The following is a 23,946-nucleotide window of genomic DNA, read 5'->3' on the forward strand; positions in this document are numbered from 1 at the left end:
ATTAGTCAGTTGGAAAGCACTCTATCAATTGAATTTAGAAGATAAAAACTACCTGGGCCTCAACCCAGAAATCCAAAATTGCAAACTCTTAGGTTAGTATTCTCACTGAGCCAATACCAGCCCAGTCTTGAAAACAGGCTGACCCCCCCCACCCACACCCCCCAAAAACTCCTAACATAAATGCAGACTATAGTGTTTCAAAATTTTAAGAATGGGTAAGAATTAAATTTTGAGAAATGGCTTCTTTAGGAAGATGTACATGGTAAACAATGACTCCTTAAAAGACTGGTACTAGGCACACTGGCCTGCCAGGTTTTAGAGGAAAAAACTATCGCTTTAAGTGAGTCACAAAAGAGGAGGTAAGAACTTGGGCTAAAACTGAACTGGCATTTACACCTTCACAATCAAGAACTTTACCCTGGGCAAAACAAAAAGGAGGGGGGAGCACGGGACAGTGGTGCCCAGACTGCTGTAGGAAAGGGCCTGAGTGCAGACCATGTCACCCACACTACTAGGCAGATCAAACTGCCTGTTAACTCCAGCTTCTAGCTTCCACGGGCACCTGCACACAAATACAATTTAAAAATAAGATTCACCTGGCATGTTATTGTATACTTTTAATCCCAACACCTGGGAGGAAGAGGCCAACCAGGCTGTGTGGCAGAACCTTAACTTGGGGGAAGCTGTTCATAGTTCATTTTTTTATTCTAGTAACCAGCCTAACAGTTTACTAACCAGAGATGAAGATGACATAGTAGTGCTCACTGCATTTGCAATATCTTAAGTCAGGTTTTCTGTGGTGAATCAAGCAAAAATCTGATGTATTAGTTTGAGAATTTAGCATAAAAAGTACTAGTTCAGGCAGTGCTGGCACACGCCTTTTCCAGCGAGGAGGCAGGGGCAGGTGGATCTTTGTGAGTTCAAGGCCAGCCTGCTCTACACATAGAAACCCTGTCTCAAAAAAAAAAAAAAAAACTAGTTCATTTGTTCAGTAAATATTAAATGCTCACTGGGAAATACTGTATCAGCTCAGTAAATGAAAACACATAACTATCTTTGCACATTCTGGCTGTGACCAGCTTACTTTGAGATTTAAATGGTTTCTTTTGTCAAAGATGGATTTTAAGTTTATGTTAAACCAATAATGTATTTTGGCAATTGCAAAAATACCCATCTAGGGCATAAAACCTTTACAAATTTCATAATCCCAGTTCATTCACCAGTGAGTAGTTCCAAGAAGCCAACTGGCTATTGACTATGCTGTCAATGTGGATTCTGTTTTCAAAGAAAGGAAGTACTTTGTCCTTTATTCTAAATAGAAACATCATACTGAAAATCTAAGCTGAATGAAGCCAGACTCCCAAAATAACTTCCTATCAAAACTCAAGCAGGGCTGCTTTGGGAAGCACTATTAAGGGACTGACCAGTACTGAGGTTATTTCATTTCCCATAGTACTGTCTGAGGAAGGATTCGGTACAACTGAAGAACAATGAGCTAGGCAGGAATAACAGCTCCCCCACAAAGACTAATAGGAATAGTTTATTATTATTTATTTATTGAGCTTTGAAAAGTAATATATATACTAAAAGAAAAATTCCTTTTATTTGGCTTTGTTGGTCCCATATTTCTTCCACTAATGCTTATACTACTTAGTAATGTCCTATTACTAATAAGTCGCATAAAAGCATCTTTGCCCTGTTTTGGTTTTATTTATTTTAAGGCAGATGGTAAACTGTAGGTCTGCAGGGATGCTTTAGTTTCTGACGGTGTCAAAGAATTTAGGCTACAGAACAGTAGGCTGCATAGGTGATAGAACATGGCCTGAAGTGTTCTCAAACCTAGAAGCCAAGCAATGTAGGCCTCTCAGGAATTACCATTACCTTCACCTTGTTAACAAAAAAGCATCTGGAATAGTTGAGCAGTGAAGACTGCAATACTAAGTTACTTTTCTGCTATTTTTCTTCCAAAGGAAGTTCTTTGTCCAGCATTATGAACTATAAACACTACAGTCCTCTTCATTTTTTTTCTTTTACCAAGGAGGATGTCTTTCTTCATCTTGTTCTGAAGGATGAATAAAGACTTGAGGTGTGCGTTTTAGAAGATAAACTGCAGCATGAAGGCCCCCGATGTTCACCCAGACCGTATGGACCTTTCGCCACAAATGTCCCATTCCAGATAATGCCTGGTACACACAAAAGCATAAAAGTCATTAGGCTGCCAGTCTGCGTTTAAACTACCCTGGAATCTTTGCCACTTAAGAAATGCTATGGGTGGTGGGCTACAGAGTGGGCCCAGAAGTGAAGAGCGCTTGCTGTTTCTGCAGAGGATCTGGATTCAGTTTCTGGGACCCACGTGGCAGCTCAAAACTATTAACTCCAATTCTGGGGGGGGGAGGGTCCATCCAATATCCTCTTCTGTCTTTTGAGGGCACTGGGCAAACATCTGGTGCACATACAGGCAGGGAGTGTATAGGGATGTGTGTAGTAAGGAAGGGTCTCACTGAAACCAGAAGCTCACTGAATGGCTGCACTGGCTGGCCAGCAAAGCTCTGATGCTGTGCCCATATTCAGGCACTAGGGCCCAACCCTTCTTTTAAGAATCCTAAAGTAACCTTAAGCTGAGATTTTAACTCTCATGTTCAGTACCTTGGTAAAACATTTCTTGTCCTGAGTAAGCAGTACAGCTCTGCCTGTCCCTGGTCTACAGACACGGCTCATTTCCCGAAGGCAAGCTGGATACAGATTCCAATTTCTCTTCTTGGAGCCCATCCTATAAAAGAAGGTTAAGTATAAACTGTTACAAAAGGTAAATGGGTAGTTTCTTAGATGAGACAAGAACAAAATCCAAGGTATGAAGACATCTTTTAGAGGCCAGAGCTTTGACCTTTGACATTCTATGCCACTAAAAGAAGCTATGTTAGTTAGTCAAATGTTCAAAGTTTTCTTTCAACATTTTTTTGTGACCAATTTTTGGTTTTCAAGACAGGATTTCTCTGTGTAACAGCTCTGGTTGTCCGGAACTAACTCACTTTGCAGACCAGGCTGGCCTTGAACTCACAGAGATCCGCCTGTCTCTGGAGTGCTGGGACTACCAGATGCACATTTTTCCTTTTTTACAACTGTAACTTATCTCAGTGAAGACAAGGAAATTACATGAGCCAAACCACTGAGTAGAAAAATCTGTCCCAAAGAAGCACATGTGCCTCCGCCTATAATGTAAAACAGGATAATGTAATGGAACAATGGATGAAATGAATTATGGTACATATTTCTGACTGAGAAGACAAACAGAACAATAACAGGTGAAATCAAACTCTATTTAAAAAGATAAAAACCCAATTTTACCTTTTTCCAAATGGCATATCTGTTACAATAATATCCACAGAAGCAGTTCTCAGTGGGAGGTTGCATATATCCCACTGCACAGCATCAATGGGCAAACCCCAGGATGTTTTTCTGTGGAGACAAAGGAAAGATACTTCAATATATTCTCCCAGGCTAATGAGATGGCATTTGCCATTAAGCCCGATGACCTGAGATTCCTGGGACCCACGTAGAAGGAGAGGACTAAATCCTTTGGTTTGACCTCTTACCCCCTACTCTCATTTATTTGTTTGTTTGTTTGTTTGAGGCAGGGTTTCTCTGGCTTTGGCTCACCCCCTACTCTTATTTGTTTGTTTGTTTGTTTGTTTGTTTATTTGAGGCAGGGTTTCTCTGTAGCTTTGGAGTCTGCCTCTGCCTCCCGAGTGCTGGGATTAAAGGTGTGTGCCACCACCGCCCAGCAATCACCCCTACTCTTGTGCCCACATACAAATAAATAAATGTAAAAAAATTTCTGCAGCGTTAACTTTTAAACATCGTTTTTCTTAAGAGAAATGTTACAGTAGTGTAGGAAGAAATATAGCCATAACTGAAATACAAGCTTTCTAAATGGTTAACACTGGATGTAAGGTTTCACACACAATTTTAAAAAGCACCAGGGGAAATGCGTTTACATGTAAAAAGTGTTTAAAACTCCAGAGAAATGCCCAGTTGGCAAAGATGCCTGCCACTAAGGCTGACAAACAGAGTTTGATTCCTGGGACACAGCAGGAAGAAGAGATCAACTGCACAGGCTGTCTTCTGACCTCCACACCATGGCACAGCTGCATGACACTCCCAGGCCCACACTTACACAAACAGAAAGACCAATCTGAAAGGCTTTAGAGGCAAAGCAATGAAAGGACTTCAATAGGCCAGGCCACGAGTCAGGGTCACTGGTAATGTAGAAGTTATGGGAATGGCTTTCATGCTTCTTTCACGTCACATTATTTTACTTATTTTGTTGGTTTTTTAAGGTTTTCTCTGTAGTCCCAGCTGTTCTGGAATTCACTGTGTAGACCAGGCCGATCACAGAGTCATGGCGATCCACCTACCTCTGCTTCCTAAGTGTTGGGATTAAAGGTGTGTCACCACACCCTGGCTTAACTTACATCATTTTAGAAAAAAGCTAAATAGATTGCAATAGTTCTATATGGATGGAATGTTGTGCAGTCATTTAAAATGAACTGTGTAAAAATATTAAAAGTATTTTCAAATATGTGACATTAAAATGAATCTACTCATGTACTACAAATGTAAATAGTTGGATTTGGTAGCTCATGTCTACAATCCCAGTCTTGGGAGGCAAAGTCAGGAAGATGACTCTTGAGTCTGAGGCCAGCTGTGCTATACAGTGAGTTCAAGGTAAGAGCTAGTTATAGGATATGACCTTTACTAAATAATAAATCTATACTGTATTGTACTGTTTGAGAAAAGGACATATAAATAATTAAGAGAAAAGGAGAAATAAAATTGGAGTAAACTAGAATGGAAATTATAATTAATTATAAATGATGTTCAATAAGCTACATGGTGTCTCTCACACTGTTCATAAAGTTATAGAGATGCCACAAAGCACTGGCAAGGGTGAATGATAATTCTAAGTCAGTATGGATTGTGACTCACAAAGATGGAATGCAGTCCCTGAAGTTAAACTTACCCATCTTTAATCTGGCTCTTAGTCAATAGAGATGAGATATTATTTGCTGCTCTGTTCACTGCCAGTGGGTTGTTGTCCCCAGCAATATGGTAACAGTGAGACCACTCAGTAGCACCCTATGAGACAAGAATGTTGGTTAAGTATGCCACAAGAGACAATTAAAGGGTAAGTCATTATGGTCAATTTTCAATAACATGGCTACCGTGCCAACAGAAATGACCTCCCTGTTCTTTTTCTGCCCGCTGAATTTTCACTTACTGGAGATGTAGCTCTAGTATCACCCACTGTGACATCAATATCAGCTCCAAAAGCACTTTGTGTGCCTTTGTTGCTGACTTGTCCCATTTTTAACTATGTCTGTCAACTCTGTCTTCCACGTAATCTGGCAACTCCTTTGGGATAGGTCTATTATTTTATTCAGTCCCTACCCGGCAAAGGCTGGTGCATACAAGAGATTACATTCCCTAAATTAACATGGTTTTAAAAACTAAACGAAACTGCCAGGCAGTAGTAGTACAGACCTTTTATCCCACCACTTAGGAGGCAGAGGCAGGTAGATCTCTGAGTTTGAGGCCAGCCTGGTCTACCAAACAAGTTCCAGGACAGCCTGGACTGTTATATAAAGAAACCTTGTCTCAGAACCCAACCCATCCCCCCCAAAATTAACCAAACTAAGTAGACCTATACTCTTGGATTGTGACAGTTTAGCTTTAAAAGATAAGCACCATTTGTTTCTTAAAGGATTTTACAGTTTAGTAAAAAATGTCAGCAGAATATAAATGCACGGAGACACGCAAGCATGAATACAGCACTAACTTTGTATTTGCCCAGGCCCTTGAGGGTGATGACATACTCTAGTCTATTATTCTACAATGACTGCAAACAAAAGGAATGTTCAAGTATGCCAGAAACTGGGCAGGTAGGAATACAAAAGGAACCCACAGAGTAGGTCTCTCAGAAGATTCTTAACCCAATGGAGATATGGCTCTACTGAGTAAGAATCTTTGCCAACCATTTCTCTTTTAAACTTTTAATCTAATTTGGATATCCTACCTCAGGCTGCATGTTACATTACTTCTAAATTTCAGCATATTCTAGGCCAGGTATTTGATACTTAACACATCTGTTCACAGATCCTGGCAACTCTTCACAATTTCCATCATTTCTCAGGTAAAGCTTCTTTCTACAATGGTGCTCTCATGCCTATTTTAACACGGAAACGGCTCAGATTGGCTTTTCCCCCACTTTTATTCTCGTGTCTGTTTCTATTGTATGTTTCTGGACACATGGTAACTTTACCTGATATTTCATAGAAAAGACATAGTTTAATGCTGGAGAACTACAGCTTTGTTCCCAGAATTCTTGACCATAACTAAGCTCTCAGGTTCAGATCTCAAGCAGCAGTCACTCCCCAGCCAACACCAGTCTGCATCACAACATGCAGACCACGTGGTTTTCTCTTGATCTTAACTCCTGATCAAAGTCAGACCTTAGATTCTAATTACACTCTGGATTATTTTTCCCTTTGTGGGTTGCTTTGGGCTTGCTCATCCATTCCATTTCTGCCCACTCAACACAATCTGTGGTACTTCTGTGCAGTTTCTTTTCAATGGTTTTTGGTATAGTCTGGAATGTTTCACCGTTTTTCACACAAACCTTTAAGTGATTTTACTGTGAGCTCCTTCCTGTCAATCGCTTACAGGTGTTGTGATTCAATCTCAACAGTTTTCTACATACAAGATTCCTTTTCCATTAAAATATCATCCATACATAAAAAAAAAGAAAAAAAAAAGATTCCTTTTCCACTGTGTGTGGTGGCTCATGCCTGTAATATCAGCACTGGGAAAGGCTCAGGCAGGAGGACGCCTTTGAATTCAAGGCCAGCCTGTGCTACATATCAAGACCCTGCCTCAAAAAGCTTAAAAATTATAATGAATAAAAAAATCTTCCCAGTTCTTATTTTGCCTTCTGTAGTTTTCTTGTGTTTTGGGTTTTTGTTGTTGTTTTTGTTTTGTCTTTTGAAGACAGGGTTTCTTTGGGTAGCCCTGAGTGTCCTGGAACTCACTCGTTAGACGGGGCTAGCCTCTAACTCAGAGATCTACTTGTTTCTGCTTCCACAGTGCTAGGATCAAAAGTGTGGGTCACTGCTGCCCAGTGCCTTCTTTATGTTTTATGAGTGAGGCAGCAATTCTGAAAATTATTTCAGGGCACTGGTTATGTAGCTTTGTCAGACTTCCAAAATATGTAAAGTAATTTTTTTAAAAAAGAAAAAACAGGTAAAAAGATGAAGTATGGTAGTTTGTAGCGTTAATCCTTGCAAAATGGGTAAATCTCGGTGAGTTGGAGGCCAGCCACAGGCACATAGTGAGACTCTGTCTCAAAACAAACAAATATAAAAATGTTCATAGGTGGTGGGTTTTTCTAGTTTTGTTTTGCAGTGCCGGGGATCAAGCCCAGGACCCATGGCATGCCAGGCAACTACCTCAGCACTGAGCTACAACTCTGTGGTTTCTCCTTTTCATAACTAAACTTGTTCACTCCAGGAACCTTTAATTATATGGAGAGGAAAACCAACTTCCTCCAGTTTATGATACCTTCAGTTATCCTCTGCTATTCAATCTAGTGGCTCATCTATCATAGAAAAAGGATTTATCAGTTTGTCATTTTCAGCTCCTCTGTGATCAAGAAAATTTTACTGTCTAGTTGTATGGCACTTCCTGTTTGAAATAAATGATATTATCACTTGCTTATGGAAAAATAAATATGGATTATTACCTCTATTGGTATTGCCCCTGTTCCACACATTGGATCAACTATTACATCAGTAGGTTTAGGTTCACAAAGCCTGGAAGGAGAAAACAATTCAGTATATGTGAGATCAGCCAAAAGCTGAGGCTTCCACAATAGGGATTCCTAATGGAATCCACAAGCATGAAGAAGCAGCAATCTATAGTCTAAAAGTCAGCCTAGGGCTGGCACTCAGCAATGTTCACCTATGTGTACAAGGCTTTGGGTTTCAAACTCAATGCTGTTTAATTCTAGAGATAACATCTTTAACATAAAATAACTGCTTTACCTTTATACACTTGTTATTTCCCTGAATCCTTGTAACATCCCATTACCATCTAACAGAAAAACTGATGCAAATACACATTTCCATAATGAGGTGGCAGTCAGGACTATAGGTCAATGTGAATAACTTCACGTGTTACTTACCTCCTCTGTGTAGTACCAATCCTCAGGTCACTAAGTGTCATCTGTTCTAACCTTTCCATGTTCTGTTTAAGATCTTGCACCACGCATGCTAACAATCTCCCTCATAAGATAGATTCTTAGGCAAGCCTGTAATGTCAGTCATTGCTAATGGGCCATGACTGGGCATTGGTCAAAATACGTCACTCAAATCCTCTTAGGAATCTGGAATAAAGAGCAAGTAGCCCTGGTTGTGTGAGCTAGTCATGTGCAACTGGAGGTGCATATATTTAAATGGCGGGCAGCCACATGCATGGCTGAGCTGAGCAAATGCCCAGAAGCTTTCAAAAGACAGAAAAGCAGTCTCCTGTGTTTTCTATCATCTAGTGTCTACCCTTCTTAGTTTTTACCCTTTATGTGTACGGATGTTTTGCCTGCATGCATATCTAGATTACAGATGAGCAGTGCCTGTCAAAGTCAGAAGAGAGATCAGGTTCCTTGAAACTGGAGTTACAAACAATTGTGAGCCACCATGTTAGTGCTAGGAACTGAACCCAGGATCTCTGGAAGAGTGGCCAGTGTTCTTATGGTGCTATGCCATCTTTCCAGCCCCATAGTTTCTACCTTTCTTGAAATGGCTTTCAAGACTTTTTGTGGATTTGGTATACTTTTTTGCTCATCTCCCCAACCACCCTATCCTCGGCTTAATTATCACTTCGTGTGTATATGTGCACATGCATACACATTTGTATTTGCCTACATGCATGTGAAGGTCAGAGGTCAACACTGAGCATTTCTCTCTCTCTTTGGTTTTGGTTTTTTGAGAGAAGGTCTCTCTATAGAGCCTTAGCTGTCCTGGAACTCACTCTGTAGACCAAGCTGGCCTTGAATTCACAGAGATCCACCTGCCTCTGCCTGCAGAGTGGTGAGATTAAAGGTGTGTACCACGCCTGGCTGTGCATCTTTTTCAATTGCTCTTCATCTCAGTTTTTGAGAAAGGGTCCCTCACAACTTGGAGCTCACAGATTCAGCTGGACTGGTCCTCCTGTCTCTGCTCCTGGTACTGGAATGAAAGACACATGTGCTGCTGGGAGGTCAAACTCAGCCCTTATGTGCAGAAACTGTACCGAGCTGCTTCCTCAGCCCAATCAACACATTTTAAATTCTGTTAAGCTTTTTAATACTTGCACCCAAAATAATTTTTGTATGCTGGTTTCTATAATTACAGCTGGAGGCAGATAATAAATGTCTGTTCAATGAATGAAATTTAGGAGTATTTCTTTTAAATTTTCTGTTATCAACTTCATATCCAGTTGTGAGGAACTATGAATTCACACATGACTAGAATAAAAGAGGAAGCAAAAACTAGAATGGAAGAAAATAAACTTATATAACTCATTAGGACATGCCAGGCACTGTATAAAAAAAAGACAATCTGTCTTTGTTTCTGCATTCAACGTTCATAAACAAAACTTTTTAATATTTTTTTACTCATGTATGTATTTGTGTCTTTCTCTGTGTATGTGTACATGTATGTACACGTGCACATGTGGACAGTACCCATGGAGGCCAGAAGAGGGTTTTGGAAGAGGGTATTGAGCTGGAATTAAAGACAGTTGTAAGATGCCAGATATAGGTGCTGGGAATTGAACTCTGGTCCTCTGGGAGAACAGCAGGAACTAGTAACTGCTGAGCCATCTCTAAACCCCACAATCAGCCACCACTATATTTTTTAAAAAGTATGTGTATGTGTGCATGTGTGAGTGGATATGTGCATGTAAATGCTGATGCCTGTAGACAAGGAGACAGAGGCTTGAATCCCCTGGAGCTGGAGTTGCGGGTCACTATCATCTCTCTGCCAACCTGAGCTGGCAAACCCAGGTTCTCTGCAGCATGCACTCTTAAATCTGAGCCATCTCTCCAGCAGATCTAAATCTTTTTTCCTTTTCTTTTTTGCTTACATGGAACACTACATAATCTGTCATATTTATGTAGGGACCTGCTAATCTTCTCTGAACTGCTTTAATTTTTGTATATGAGCTGCCAAATTGAGCACATGAATAATCTTTTGAGTCCCATGTCAAACACATTTTGCAGTCTTGAAATCTCAAGTTTAGAGAGGGAAAACTCTTATTTAAGACAGGATACAGGAATAACAGAAAAATGACAACAGAAAAGGGTTGCTTGCCTTGCCTTTCTAAAAGTTCCAAGATGATCCCTGGGTTGCTGCCATTGTAACATTTAAAAATATGAGTAAGTGGGGTGTGGTGGTGTGTCTAGGATCCCAGTTCTCACGATACCAAGCTGTCCTGTATTGCAACACCTTCACTCATGTACAAGTTCTGTATTCAGTTACACATTTTAAGGATCCCTTGTCTATTTCACTGTATAAACACAAAGCCTAGCAAATCTAGCTCTAACTCCTATAAAAGAATATCCTTTCTTGCCTGGTCTACTTTCTAGGACAGACTCCAAAGCTACAGAGAAACCCTGTCTCCAAAAACCAAAAAAAAAAAAAAAAAAAAAAATCCTTTCTCAACAGAAAAAGCTGATCCATTGAAGACACACAGGAAGCTACGACTTCTCTCACGCTATAATCAATACTAATACACCAACTAAGTCAACAGTGAATACTGAAGAGGAAACAGGTATCTTTGGGTCCTAACCAAGAAATATTTTTTTTTAGAAAATGGATGTTTTAAGGCAAGATTCAGAGCAAAGTGTCCATTGCAATATAGATAGAAAATCCCCTTCTGTTACCTGAGCATCCCATAGGCAAGAGTTGACCTAAGAGTTGTTGGTCCAAAATGTGTAATATTTCTGCGATGGAGACTCTCCTCTGTCAACGCAATGCCAACAATGACTTCATTATCATGGATGTTTAGGAGAACCTACATGAAATTTGACAAAACAAACAGTTGGCAATTCTTGAAACTGCACTTATTACCAAGATTTTTTTATTTTTTTTTATTTTAAAGCAGGGCCTTAGCTGGGTGTGGTGCTGCCTTCCAAGTGCTTTAATCCCAGCACCTGGGAGGCAGAGGCAGTGGAGCTCTAGGAGTTCGAGGCCAGCCTAGCTTACATGGTAAGTTCCAGAACAGCCAGGAGTAGATAAAGAGACCCAGTGTGAAACAAAACAAAATAAATAATTTAAAAAATTAAAATAAAACAGGATTTCAGATTCCAGATTGGCTTGAATTTCTTATGTAGATTAGCTGTATTGAAACTCAAAATCTTCATGCCTCTGCCTCATAAATGCTGGGATCACAAGTACGAGATAGATGTCTGCCTCATTAAGACTTTTTGAAGTTTTAAGATAAAACAGAAACAAAACAACTTTCTTATACAAGGCTGAGGAAATGACTCAGTGGAGAGTACTCACAATTATGAAGACCTGAATTTGGATCCCCAGCACCCACAGAAAAGTCAGGTGTGGCTTGGATATACACAACCACCATGCACAAAATCTTTCATTTTAGAAATTTTTTTATTTTTGTTCTGCAGTGGTGGCGCACACCTTTGATCCCAGCACTCGGGAGGCAGAGGCAGGCGGATCTCTGTGAGTTCGAGGCCCGCCTAGTCTACAAGAGCTAGTTCCAGGACAGGTTCCTAAGCTACATAGAAACCCTGTCTCGAAAAACAAAACAAAAAATTTATTTTATGTGCATGAGTATTTTGCTTGAATGCTTATCTGTGCAACATACACACACCTGATGTCTATGGAGACCTCGGGAACTAGAGCTACAGACAATTGTGAGTTGCCTGCCACGTGGGTGTTGGAAATTAAACCTGTACCCGCTGAAAGAGCAGCCAATTCTTTTAACCACTAAGCCATCCCTCCAGCCCACACAAACTTTCTGACTGAGTTACACTTTGCATGCTTACTATAAAGTGCATGACACTCATTTATTTATGTAATTGTTTATTTATGTGTATGTGTGTATATGGTCTGGGTGTGCAAACCAGAGGACAACAGCCACCATGTGTCCTAGGTATTGAACTCGGGTCAGCAGCCTTGGTAACAAGTCTGTCTACCCACTGAGCCATTTCATGAGCCCAAAGGTATGCAAATTCTAATGACATATATATATATATATATATATATTTCAGTGAGCTTGACCTATATACAGTACCCTTTAGACAGCTCCCTTTGTTTCCTTTCCGGTCAACATGCAGGGTGATCATTAATCTGACCACTACTATTATAAATTAGTTGTATCATTTTTGAATTTCACAAAAATGAAATACACACACATATATTTATGTATATTCTATTTTCATTTAATTTTAAAATATGTTTTCACTATATATATATGTATACACACACATATATACACACACAAGTTGGCTATCATTAGATTATCTCCCAGTTTTTATTGTATTAACATATTTTTATGACATGGCTTTAAAATATGAGTATATGTGTGTGTGTTAGTGTTTTTTTTTTAAGACAGAATTTCACTGTGCAGTGGTGGCATCCAACTTTAATCCCAGCACTTGGGAGGCAGAAGCAGGTAGATCTCTGAATTCAAGGCCAGCTAGGTTTACAGAGTGAGTTCTTAAACAGCCAGTGTTACAAAGAAACCCTGTCTCACAAAACCAAGAAGGGGAAGAATGAAAAAATAATCAAACAAGACAGGGTTTCACTATGCATTCTTGCTGTCCTGGAACTCACTAAATAGACCAAACCAGCTTTCAAATTTGAGATCTGCCCATCTCTGCCTGAGTCAAAGGCATATGCCACCACACTTAACTACATTTATTTTTTAAATTACTACAATTTTGGGGAAGACTTCAAACATACGCAAGTGCAACAAGCCCTCTTCCACAGCAGACTCTCGAACACACCTTTCTTCAGAGCTGACACAGACGCATTTGCTTTATGAGCTATTGTTTTCTTAGTATTTTTATAAAATGTCTAGTGATTGTCTTTGTCCTAGTTTTCCTAATTCAAAAATATTCTATGAAGATAAAACTGTTCCCTAATCGTCCCCTCATCACGGATTTATCAAAGTCGGCAGTCAAGAGCTGACACTCCAACATGCAAGGCCCTGCTCTACCCATCTTCCTTGCATGGCCTCATTTCCTATGAGCCCCTCTGAGCCTAGGACACAGAGACAGCAGTTCATGTGCCCGTCACACAAGTGCCCGAGTTACAATTTAACCCAGGCAGTGTGGCTCCATGATTTGTTCTGTGTGACTGTGCTAGTTTCTGGACATGGATCTTCTTTAGCCTATTCACTCTCATGGCAACTGTGTAAGGGAGTATGGAATGGGGAATTGTACTAGTCTGACATGTTTTTAAAGAAAAGTTACAAAGAAAGTGGCATGCCCCAGATTTAAGTATCCCAAAAGCAACAGAAATTGACTTCTTGGTAAAATGTCAACTGCTAGGGACCTATATTCATATATATTCATATAGGCACCAGAAATTTAAGGAACTCAAATTACTATTACCCACATTAGTCACCCACTAGTCACGCGGGTAATCAAGCTAGCAGGAGGCATTGGGTTTTGAGAACCTGGCTGACTTTAAAAAGCAGAGCTGGTTTCAGTCGAGGATTAAGCCCTACACCCAGACTTGAGGGTCTGAAAATTAGATTCCATTATGGTTTGGTAGCAAAACTCTGCAACTAAGATAAAAGTTTGTTTTAGGTAAATTTATAATCTATAAGTCCACATAATGTAGAAAATTACTAGATTAGAAATTAGAGGACCGTGTAGCTCCAGATTGGAAGTGGAGTGTTTGTCTACTATGTACAAGCTCCTGGGTCTGAGTCCAGCACAATTTATAAAAAGGACTTATCTTCTGCTGGACATGGTTTTGCCAAGTTCAGAGACCGAGAGACAGTGCACACCTGAGGGGCTTTCAAGGCAGGCTCTCTACATAGTCCTAGCTGTCCTAGAACTCACTATGTAGACCAGGCTTGCCTTGAACTCACAAGAGATACTCTCCCTCCTGAGCACTAGGATTAAAGGCGTGTGCCACCATTACTTGAGTTCTGAGAGCACCTGTCCACTGAGCACTGAGCATATACCAATATACCATACCAAACACTTTAAGTCATTATTTCATTTGCCTTCTGTAGTATAGACCTTCAATAATATACTATTATTGGCTCCACTGGAAACAGAGGCTCAAAGAGATAATCTTGTCCAATTCCAGAGTTTCAGAGTAAAAATTTCAATCTATACCTATCCCTCCATAGGCCACGCTATTCCTAACTGCATCCTCCTAGCTCTGTGGCCACTGTTTTACTGTCCCTTTACTAGGTTAGTCTGGAAATCTACAGATATCCGAGAACCTGTTTTCTCTTCTCTGTGAGCTTGCGGAAACCAGTTTACACTCAGTGTCTTTCTACTATCCTACCTTATTTTTGAGACAGGGTCTCTCACTGAACCTGGGTCTTTTTTTGGTTGGACCGCCGAACAAGCTCTATGGTATTGCCATCTACCTATCAATGCTAGAGTTAACATGCGCACATTTGTTTCTGGGTTTTGTGTGGGTGCTAGGGATCCAAACGCAGGTTTTCATGCTTGCTCAGCAAGCACTTTACCCACTGAGCCATTTTCCCAGCTCCATTACATCCATAATGATCAGTCAAGACTAATACCCACCTCTACATCGAAGTTGGTCATATCAGCTTTCCACTTAAAATACTCTTGAACAGAACCCCCAAAATCCCTCGCAGCCTCATTTGAGGTAAAGCAATGTTTCTCTCCTGCTCTGTTGCAGGTGACTCTAAACTTTTGTACTTGTGGCTCAGTTTCTTCTCTTAAGCATTCACCAGTCTCATCTTTGCAAGATGCCAAGACATCGCCCACTAAGGTTGATATTTCTTCTTTGATGGCTGGATTTTCATAATAGTCCAAGATATGTGATTCTGAAGTGCTGCCGGCAAGCTTCTTCTTACCACCTGTCTCTTCTGCTTTGTCTCCTTGTCCACAATTGGCCTTCTCTTGACCTGCACTCTGACTTGCCTTTCTGCGCTTTGCTTTCTTCTTCTTGAAACTGGTGTTAATTTGCCAGACTTTTAAAGGGTCAGACCATGGGAGCTTTCCAGCCAATTCTTCAAAGTCCTTTAGAACTTCTTCCTGCAAAGGAATGGAGAATGAAGCCCTTTCATTTCTCACCAATTTAACTGAACAAACAAATGCCCACTTTCTTTATAGACAGCTGAGTCCTTATGATGAGGTGTGGGAGTGCAGAAACCAAGGGGAAAACAAATAATGCCTGCAATTAAGGAAATCTCAGTGTAAACGATGAGCGAGGATATAGAAACATCATGCTACTAAAGAGTAATAGAGAAGGCAGATCAGACACAGCACCAAGGAATGCCTGTGGGGCCGGGAGGACAGCAGTAGAGGGGAAGAAGGCAACCAGTTTAAGGCTTCCTTTCAGATGTTCTGAATTTGAACAAGATTATAGAGGTTTAAAAATGTCATCTGTCCAGACTGTAAACAGCATGATTATCTTTTTGTTTTCCATATTTGAGACAGGGTCTCTTCTCTATAGCCCTGGCTGTTGTGAAATATGTCCTAGAATAGGCTCTGTAGACTGAGCTGGCCTAGAACTCACAAAGATCCACGTGCCTCTGGCTGCTAAAGTGCTGGGATTAAAGGTATGCACTACCACACCTGGCTCATATGATTATCTTTTTTAAGAAATAAATTTGGTGGTACCTGCCCTGTCAAATTCTTTTCTTCCAGTTTGACTACAGTACTAAGCATGATCCATGGTTACTGTTTACTAGCAAGGCCACTCCTATAAGTGTATGGTGGGAAGACCCAAATTACCTTGACCTTTGCTATAGGCCACACACCTACAACAGCAGAGGCATATAAAGGGTGGTTAATATACAGCTGCCAGGGTGGGTTTATTGGCATAGGTCTGTAATCCTAGCTACTAAGGAACCTGAGGCAAAGTTGCAAGTTCAGGCTTTCCTGAGCTACAGAGTAGGTTAAAGGCTAGCCAAGATAACTTATTAACACCCTACCTCAAAATAAAAGTAAGAGGGCCAGGGATATCACTCAGTGGTACAGAGTACATGGTCCTAAATTCAACTGCTAGTACTGCAGGAGTAAACAGCAAAGAAGCAGTGACTGATGATACTGAAATTTCAAGTACAGAAGACTGCTATCCAACAGAGCAAACACTAGCCAAACAGAGCTATAGAACCTATATAAACAACTACAGTATAGATGTTTAAATGACTTAAAGCTCCAGAAGCCATGTGTGGTTGTGCACACCTTTAATCCCAGGCAGAGACAGCTGGATCTCGGAGAACTTGAGGCCAGCCATGTCTATTAAGTGATTTCCAGGCCAGGATGCAGTGAGATTCTGTTTCTAAACAAAACCTTTAGGAAATGAAATACTGTTTCTCAGTCACTTCGGTCACATTTTATACTCCAATTTAGCAGTCAGCATGCTACATCAATCTACTTTTTTCAAATATTTTTGTCTACAGTTCATTGATAAGAATTAAGTGCATTTTGCTTGATGAACTCCAAAGCCTCTGTTCCCATGAGGCCAGAGAGGAAGTAAAGATTAAGACAATTCATTCAGTGGAATAAAATTTATACTTCAATAAAACAATAAAAAAAAAAGGAAGGAAGAAAAGACTTGTTTATCCCCAGTCAGTTAAGGGACAGCTCTTGTTCTGGAAAACCCTCAGGGTCACACCCTTGGGACTCTTACAAAAGCCAGGTCCAAGAGGAACTGTCTCATTCACAGGTAAGTTCAAAATTTATCAACACAGAGCTTAGGAAATAAACAAAAGGATGCAGGGGAAGGAAACAAAAGCAGGGAAAAAATAGCAGAGGAAGAAATCACCACAGAACAATATTAAGAAATATTATTTAAATTCAGAAAAAAAAACAATGACATCCAAATTAAGCAGACTTAGAAGCAGAAAGGAAATGAGGTGAGTCACCAGGAGATGGAAGGAGTTTATAGAGTTTAAAGAGTTGAACATTATCACACAAAAACCAGAAAGCAGTAAGGGAGATTCAGATGAATTCAAGACTCTGCACAACATTTACTGCTAGAAGAAAATGAGCACTGACTACCACGCTTTTTCTAGAAAGGAAGACTAGTTGTTTATACTCCAGCTAACAGAACATACAATGTAAACATCCCTCAACTCGGGCCATTAAAAATAATAAGAAACAGCCAGGATATAGGGGTTCATGCTAACAATCCCAGGAGAATCTCTTTAAATGCAAGCCTAGCCTGGGCTACAGAAAAAAAAAAAAAAAGCAGAGTGAAGGTCAAGAAGTACAGCGGTTGTAGCTGGTAGTGCACACCTTTGAAGCACTCAGGAAGCAGAAGCAGGCGGATTCTGTGAGTTTGAGGCCCACATGATCTACAGAGTGAGTTCCAGGACAGGCTCCAAAGCTACAGAGAAACTCTGTCTTGAAAAACAAACAAACTAACAACAACCAAAAAAAAAGGGGTAGGGGGAGGAAGAAGAAATACACCTTTATCCATTAGCGTTAAGAAGTGTGGATTGTGACTATAAACAGAAGCAAAACTACACATCAGCACATAATAGGAAAGAGAAGTAATTTAAGATTGCTGCAACCCTCATCTCTTACACTTACAGGCCAAAGGATAGAAGTACAAGCTGATAAAGTATACTTACAGGTCCAACACTAAGGAAGTTAAACACTAAAATCAGAATGGAGTGGAAATGGGGAAATACATGACAATTTCATCTGTAACCATAGCAGAGATATAAAAAAAAAAGTAGATGGAAATAGTAGATTAGATAAATAATACCAAGTTGCATTTATAAAACTAATAGCTAGGATACATATATAAAAGTGCCAAACTATTTTAAAACAGCACAAGAGCCAGGTGTGGTAAGCACATGCCTTTAATCCCTGATCTCCAAGCAGATCTGAGTCAAGGCCAGTAGGGTCTACAGAGCAAGTTCCAGAACTGCCAGGGCTACACAGAGAATTGCTGTTTCAAAAAAAAAAAAATCCGTTAAACAAAGAGACAGGCTCTTTCAGCTAGGTTGGTTGGCTAGAGACTGGGTTACTCTTTCCTATCCCTCAGCCATGGGGTAACAGCTATACACTGCCATGCCTGGCTTTTATGCAGGCATCAGGGACTGAACTTGGGTCCTTGTGCTTGGGCAGTAGGTGCTTTTCCAACAGTGAGCTCTTTTGCCTTCAACAACCCTTTTCATATTGATTTCCAAAGCAACTCTGAAAGGTTAGCTCATGTACATTAGTACAACAACCAAATTCACCTCTAATTAGATATCAGGACTTCCTGAACTATACAAATTTTAAGATGACAAAAATCCAAAAATTTAATAAATTTAATACTGCCCTGACAATTTAAAGGCAAGAGAATTTAAGACAGAAAAATTTTTTTCTTAATGCCCAATAACATTTATTCATGCATAAAACTGATCTTCAAAATTCCTAAACGCTTAGCAGCATAACTTTTCAAAAGATTGCTCCTTTCTTTTAGCTTTCACTCAGTTGGTAGTAATTACAAGTCTCAAGAGTTAGGGCTGAGGATGTGGCGCAGTGGGAGTGCTCACTTAGGATGCAAAGGCAGGGATCAACCCCCAGGGCAGCACTAAAGAAAAAACTGAATCCGAAGAATTGTAATATCAGTGTTTCTAAGTGTTGAAAGTTATTTTTGTAGGTAATAAGATTTTGAGCTAATTTCAGGGGATATTCTTTTAGAGCTGTATGAATTTTTTTTTTAGGCTATTGGTTCCCTTAGCCTTTTTGTTGCTGTTTAAATTTTTTACTCGGCTCTAAGAAGTAAAGTACATTAAGCTCCCTTTCTCCCCCAGATCAGTTTGATTGATTTGGGAATACTTTGGCTATCCAAAATAATCTGGAAAATTAATAAAGACCAGAGAATTAGACAGCATACCTCAGTTCTTTTAAGAAAGATTATCTCTAAGTTAGACATTAATATAATAACATTGACAGAAAAAGTTTTAAGCACTTGATTCTGAAAACCTGGCCAGAAAAAGATGTAGGGGAAAACCTAAAGTGTTACTATTTTCAACCTTCAGATTAAACAGCAACAGAATATTTCAGACTCAGATGATGAATACAGGTTGGAGACAAAGCTGTTGTCCTAACAACTGGAGGGGTATTAAATGTTGCTTTGGCCTCACTTCAAAACACGAAGCTAAAAAGAGGACAAAAGCAAAATGGGGCAGTAATGTTATTTATGCTCTCTTTCGTTCATGTGCTGGAAGCAATTCTAGTTTTAAACTATATGTACTATAGGTCAAGCTAATCTAAGTCTCTCCAGTCAATTTTTCCTCCTATAATTTCAGACTTTTTAAAAACACTGACCTTTAAAAGCAGCTTTTAAGATGGACTGTCAAGAGATTTCTGGATTGTGATCCCATATTTGGTACGCGTAAGGCTCTTGTTTTATTCTTACCATTGTAAACAAACCAATAGCAAAGCTGCTGACAAGTAGGTAGTAAACAATAGCAAACAAGCACTTTGGGAGAGATGACTGAGAGTCAGCTACCATGCTCGGAACAGCTCACCTTTGTATTTTTGAACTGGAAATCTTTAAATTCCTGAACAACCACAAACAAGTTATCAACGGATCTCAGACAATGAACCTAGGGAGAAAAACCAACGTTAGAAACAAACTTCTGTAAATATTTTTGAATCACACAGCTATCTACAGATAAATATTAAAAAGGGGAAAAACAAAGAGGAAAAGGTACAAAAATGTCACATTTTTGTTTTGAGATAGGGTCTTGCTACACTGTTCTGGGTTGCCTCAAGCTCACAATTCCCCTGACTCAGTCTTCCAGTACTGGGATTGCCTCCGTAGTTTTAAAGCACCTCTCATCTGTATTTTTGTTGTTTTGAGATAGGATTTCTCTACGTGGGCCTGGACGGCCTAGAACTTGCTGTGTAGACCAGGCTGGCCTTGAACTCAGAGATCTGCCTCCCTGTGCCTCTGGAATGCTGGGATTAAAGGTGTGCACCACCATCACCACCACCACCCAGTTCATAACTGTATTTTATATTTAAGAATTTTCCCATCCATTTCTTTGGTTACCCATCAGTTTCTGCTTTTCTCCAGAGACAGGGCTGGTGAGATAAAGTACGACAGTTTGAAATGTTATGCAGGCAACAACACTGGTTTGGAGAAGGGAAAAATATAACAAGTGGGCTTTATCAATCAGACTTGTCATGACTTGCAGTGGTATGTTGTGTACTGCAGTGGCAAAGAGTGTGGGATTTGAAAGCTGGATGTACAAGTGCAAGCCTGTAGTCCCAGCATTCTAGAGGCAGAGCATGGGGGAACAGGAGTTCAAAGTCACCTTCAACTGTGTAGCGAAATTTAGGCTAACTTTGGCTACCTGAGACTCTGTTTCAACCTTCTACCTCCCCAAAAGACCACATGGGATTTAAGCTCTTGTTTTGTGATGACTGAGTTACTGAAGACAAGTTACTTTTCTTCTTAAACCTAATGATTAATGACAACAGTAACAGTGCCCAATCTTCACAAAACTGCTGAGGGCATCAACCAAATACCTATGTACCAACAAATACTACAAATATTTGTGGGTGCCTATTACAAGTTTGGGATACACTGGCAAGCTAAAAAACAAAACAAAACAAAACAAAAGAACAAACAAAAACTCCCGACAATAATATATGCCTATGTCTCTTATGAGATACTGAGAAATCTTGTAGCTTTTGTTACACTGGATGTCGGTTCTTGCCTCTACTTCTCACCTGCAGTAATGCATAATTACTTTTGATCAAGAATGTCTCTGACACAGATGAAATGGAAAGCCTCTGCTTTCGTACTTACCCAACTTCTGCTAAAGTAAATGTGTCATAGGCAGTCATGTATATTTCATTTCAGTGATCAATCATCAGGAAATGCTATGATCACTTCTACACCAGAATAAAACTCACACTAAAATGTACTAAACTGGATATACATTATAAAGACATTATAAACATTAACACTGTACACTAAAACATACAGTCAATTTCACAAATCAGTATACAAGCAGAAAATTCAGTGATACGTTGAGCAGACCAAAGCAAAGGACTCCCAAGGGAGTCTACAAACTAGAAAAGTAACCAAAAAATAATCAAATGTAGCTAGGTGTTGGTGGTGCACGCCTTTAATCCCAGCACTCAGGAGGCAGAGGCAGGCAGATCTCTGTGAGTTCAAGACCTGCCTGGTCTACAGAACAAGTTCCAGGACTGGCTCCAAAGCTACAGAGAAATCCTGTCTTGAAAAAAACAAAAAACAAAACAAAACATCAAGTTAGCCAGGCAGTAGTATCACGTGCCTTTTAATCCCAGCAATTGGGAGGCTGAGACAGGCAGTTCTCTTTGAGTTTTAGCCAGCCTGGTCTACAAGAGCTAGTTCCAGGACAGGTTCCAAAGCTACAGAGAAACCCTGTCTCCAAAAAACAAAAAGCAAACAAACAAACAAACAAAGAAAAAACAAAAAGCAAAACAAAACAAAAAAACCCAACAAGTTAAAAGACCAATTTAAACACCGTTTTGTTCAAACCTGAGCCAGACTTTCCACTGCAATGTCAAAATATATCTTGCCCCGGTCTTTGCTGATTCTGCATGGTGACTTCAGCTTCTCTCTCACTTCATCTGCAGCTGTTGGCTCAAAGCCAGTGGGTACAGTGGCTCCAATAGTGACCTGGAGATGCTCAGACTCACTTCTGATGCCACCTTCCACTGTGGGCACAGGCTTCTCGCTCTCATGAAGGTTCATATCCAGGAGTTGGTTGGTAGCTTCTTGAGTGTCAGACATGGCGGAAATGTTTCTAAAAGGCCTAATGCCACTTTACAGGCAATACAGAAAAGGGGGGGGGAATAAAACAAAAATAAATCCCAGTCTCTTTTCATATTTCAAAAGTATGTACCAGTTAAAATTGCCATATAAAAAAGGGCATGGATTGCAGGCAGTGAGGCAATATATGGGCACATAAGAGGAAAGAACACAAAGTGTTTCCACAGTGTGCAGTGTTTGGTTTGGGGGTCATCTGTGTTGGCAAGCACCATCTTACAACTAACTATACTGGTTAACATTAAAACAGAAATCATCCCATCTTGTCCTTCCAGCTGCCAGTTCAGAATGTCAGGCTTTGGTGAGTCTGAGAGTTTGAATTCTTGCCTCCCACATTCTCAGGTTCAAATGACCCTAAAGTTAATCCTGCATAGCCTCAAACTGGAAACGAAATAATCTTTCTTAAAGTTGGAAGATTTTAATGAGAATAATACAGTTCTGGACTAATGATCAAACATTTTAATGTGTGGGTTATCTATTTTCCTCCCTCTAGTCCAGCGAGCGGTGAATTTAACAAAGATTAACTCAACTTTTCCTATCTAAAATACAAAGATCTGAAAGCTCGCTACACGATGACGCTGAGATTCAATGATATGCATCCAGTCTTGGAAATATCTGAAGTTAATAAAACAAACTTCCGGTATTTTTGTGTCGATTGAAGGGGCTGAAGAAAGGTTACCGTGATGGAAGTCCCACACCTTCCAATAGATTTACAAAGAAGTTGTAACTTAGGTAACACCTTTGCCGTCCCTATGCTGTACCAAGGACAGGCCACAGAGATAACCACCGTGTCACGGTTGGCCGTTGTGAAAAGACCTCCACCTTGGAGAGTTTGATAGGTGGCTCAGACTGGAAGGGAAGTTGGTCTCCCACTCCCACCCTCGATGAGCCCAGCCAGAGGCCAGAGGCGCCGTCCGGTCCCGACTGACATAAAGTCACCGCCGCCTCCCTCCATCCCGCCTACCCGGCCACTCCCACCCAGGCCAGTTACCGGCTGTAAGCACAGACCCGGCAGCCGCACTTGCGAGCACGCTCGGGGCACGCCGCCGGAAGCCGCGTTGCCACCCCGGAAACGGAAGTCAGACCTTGGGGGGTCACGGGTCTCCCGCGCTCGGGGTGGGCTCGTGGTGAGATGAGTGTGCGCATAAAGCTGTGCGCGGTTGGCTGCGTTCTGAACCGGAACAGGAAAGACTGCCGGCGGGTCACCTGCCCTGAGGTAACCTCTGTGGAGGGCGGAGCCGTAGCTGGCGGTGCGTTAGCTGCTCGGTCTTTACATGGCCTTTGCGTCAAGCATGGGACTATGACTTGATTACCGTTTTAAAGTGTAGAAACTAGAACTAAAGAGATTATCTGTCCCATTCCCTTCTTGCATAGAATTTTTTTGCTTGGAATTTATTTCATTTTGTTTTTTTAGATTTTTCGAGACAGGGTTTCTCAAACTTTGGAGCCTGCCCTGGAACGCGCTCTGTAGACCAGGCTGGCCTCGAACTCACAGAGATCCGCCTGTCTCTGCCTCCCGGGTGCTGAGAATAAGGATCTGCGCCACCACTGCCGGGTGGAATTTATTTTTGAGATGGGAATCACTCTACATAGCCCTGACTGGCCTGGAACTCACAGAAATCCACTGTCTCTGCCTATGCCTTCGGAGTGCTGGGATTAAAGATGAGTATAATATGTTGCTAGGTTTCTGCAAAGGGCAATCAAGCTGGGCTGTAATTAGAATATAGCCCACAGCCTTGTCTGTAGTTTTTATATTGCATTTTTTATGTTGGCTGTTACTACACTATTGCGTATTTCATGTTTTTTCTTTATATTTCAAAGGTTACGTTTTATAATTTAGTTTATTTCGTGTGTATGGGGCGGGAGCATATGTGCCACACCTGAGATCAGAGGA

General features: G+C 40.6%; 1 protein-coding gene, 1 long non-coding RNA gene and 1 pseudogene across 3 annotated transcripts in view; 1 reads left to right on the plus strand and 2 right to left on the minus strand.

Annotated features, from left to right (window-relative positions):
* Window positions 1-1,536: 1,536 nt before the first annotated feature.
* Thumpd3 (THUMP domain 3 tRNA guanosine methyltransferase) lies at window positions 1,537-23,168 on the minus strand. Of its 2 annotated transcripts, none has more exons than XM_048438551.3 (10): window positions 23,044-23,168; window positions 21,762-22,047; window positions 19,753-19,830; window positions 14,831-15,307; window positions 10,973-11,103; window positions 7,796-7,865; window positions 5,021-5,136; window positions 3,346-3,456; window positions 2,647-2,770; window positions 1,537-2,183 (listed from the first exon to the last, which is right to left on the minus strand). In XM_048438551.3, exons 2-10 carry the CDS (start codon window positions 22,014-22,016, stop codon window positions 2,031-2,033), a joined length of 1,515 nt encoding a protein of 504 aa, XP_048294508.3. In that variant the 5' UTR covers window positions 22,017-22,047; window positions 23,044-23,168; the 3' UTR covers window positions 1,537-2,030. The 2 variants fall into 2 exon arrangements, with proteins under 2 accessions (XP_048294508.3, XP_048294509.3); XM_048438552.3 differs by having other exon boundaries at window positions 23,061-23,142.
* On the minus strand, window positions 10,168-10,268 carry LOC146895231 (U6 spliceosomal RNA; annotated as a pseudogene).
* LOC125403279 (uncharacterized) overlaps window positions 23,103-23,946 on the plus strand; it is a 38,313-nt gene continuing 37,469 nt past the window's right edge. The window contains exon 1 of the long non-coding RNA XR_015000969.2: window positions 23,103-23,268. This is a non-coding gene — a long non-coding RNA (uncharacterized LOC125403279). The remainder of the gene's footprint in view (window positions 23,269-23,946) is intronic.

This window comes from Myodes glareolus, chromosome 3 (assembly GCF_982192425.1).
Source record: "Myodes glareolus chromosome 3, mMyoGla1.1, whole genome shotgun sequence".
Lineage (NCBI taxonomy): Eukaryota > Metazoa > Chordata > Mammalia > Rodentia > Cricetidae > Myodes > Myodes glareolus.

Coding starts and splice junctions, on each gene's coding strand:
- Thumpd3 (XM_048438551.3), bottom strand. CDS start 22,016: ATGTCTGACACTCAAGAAGCTACCAACCAACTCCTGGATATGAACCTT. Junction 11,104..14,830: donor TGACCAACTTCGATGTAGAG/GTGGGTATTAGT, acceptor AATTTCATGTAG/GTTCTCCTAAACATCCATGA. Junction 3,457..5,020: donor AAGAGCCAGATTAAAGATGG/GTAAGTTTAACT, acceptor TTGTCTCCACAG/AAAAACATCCTGGGGTTTGC.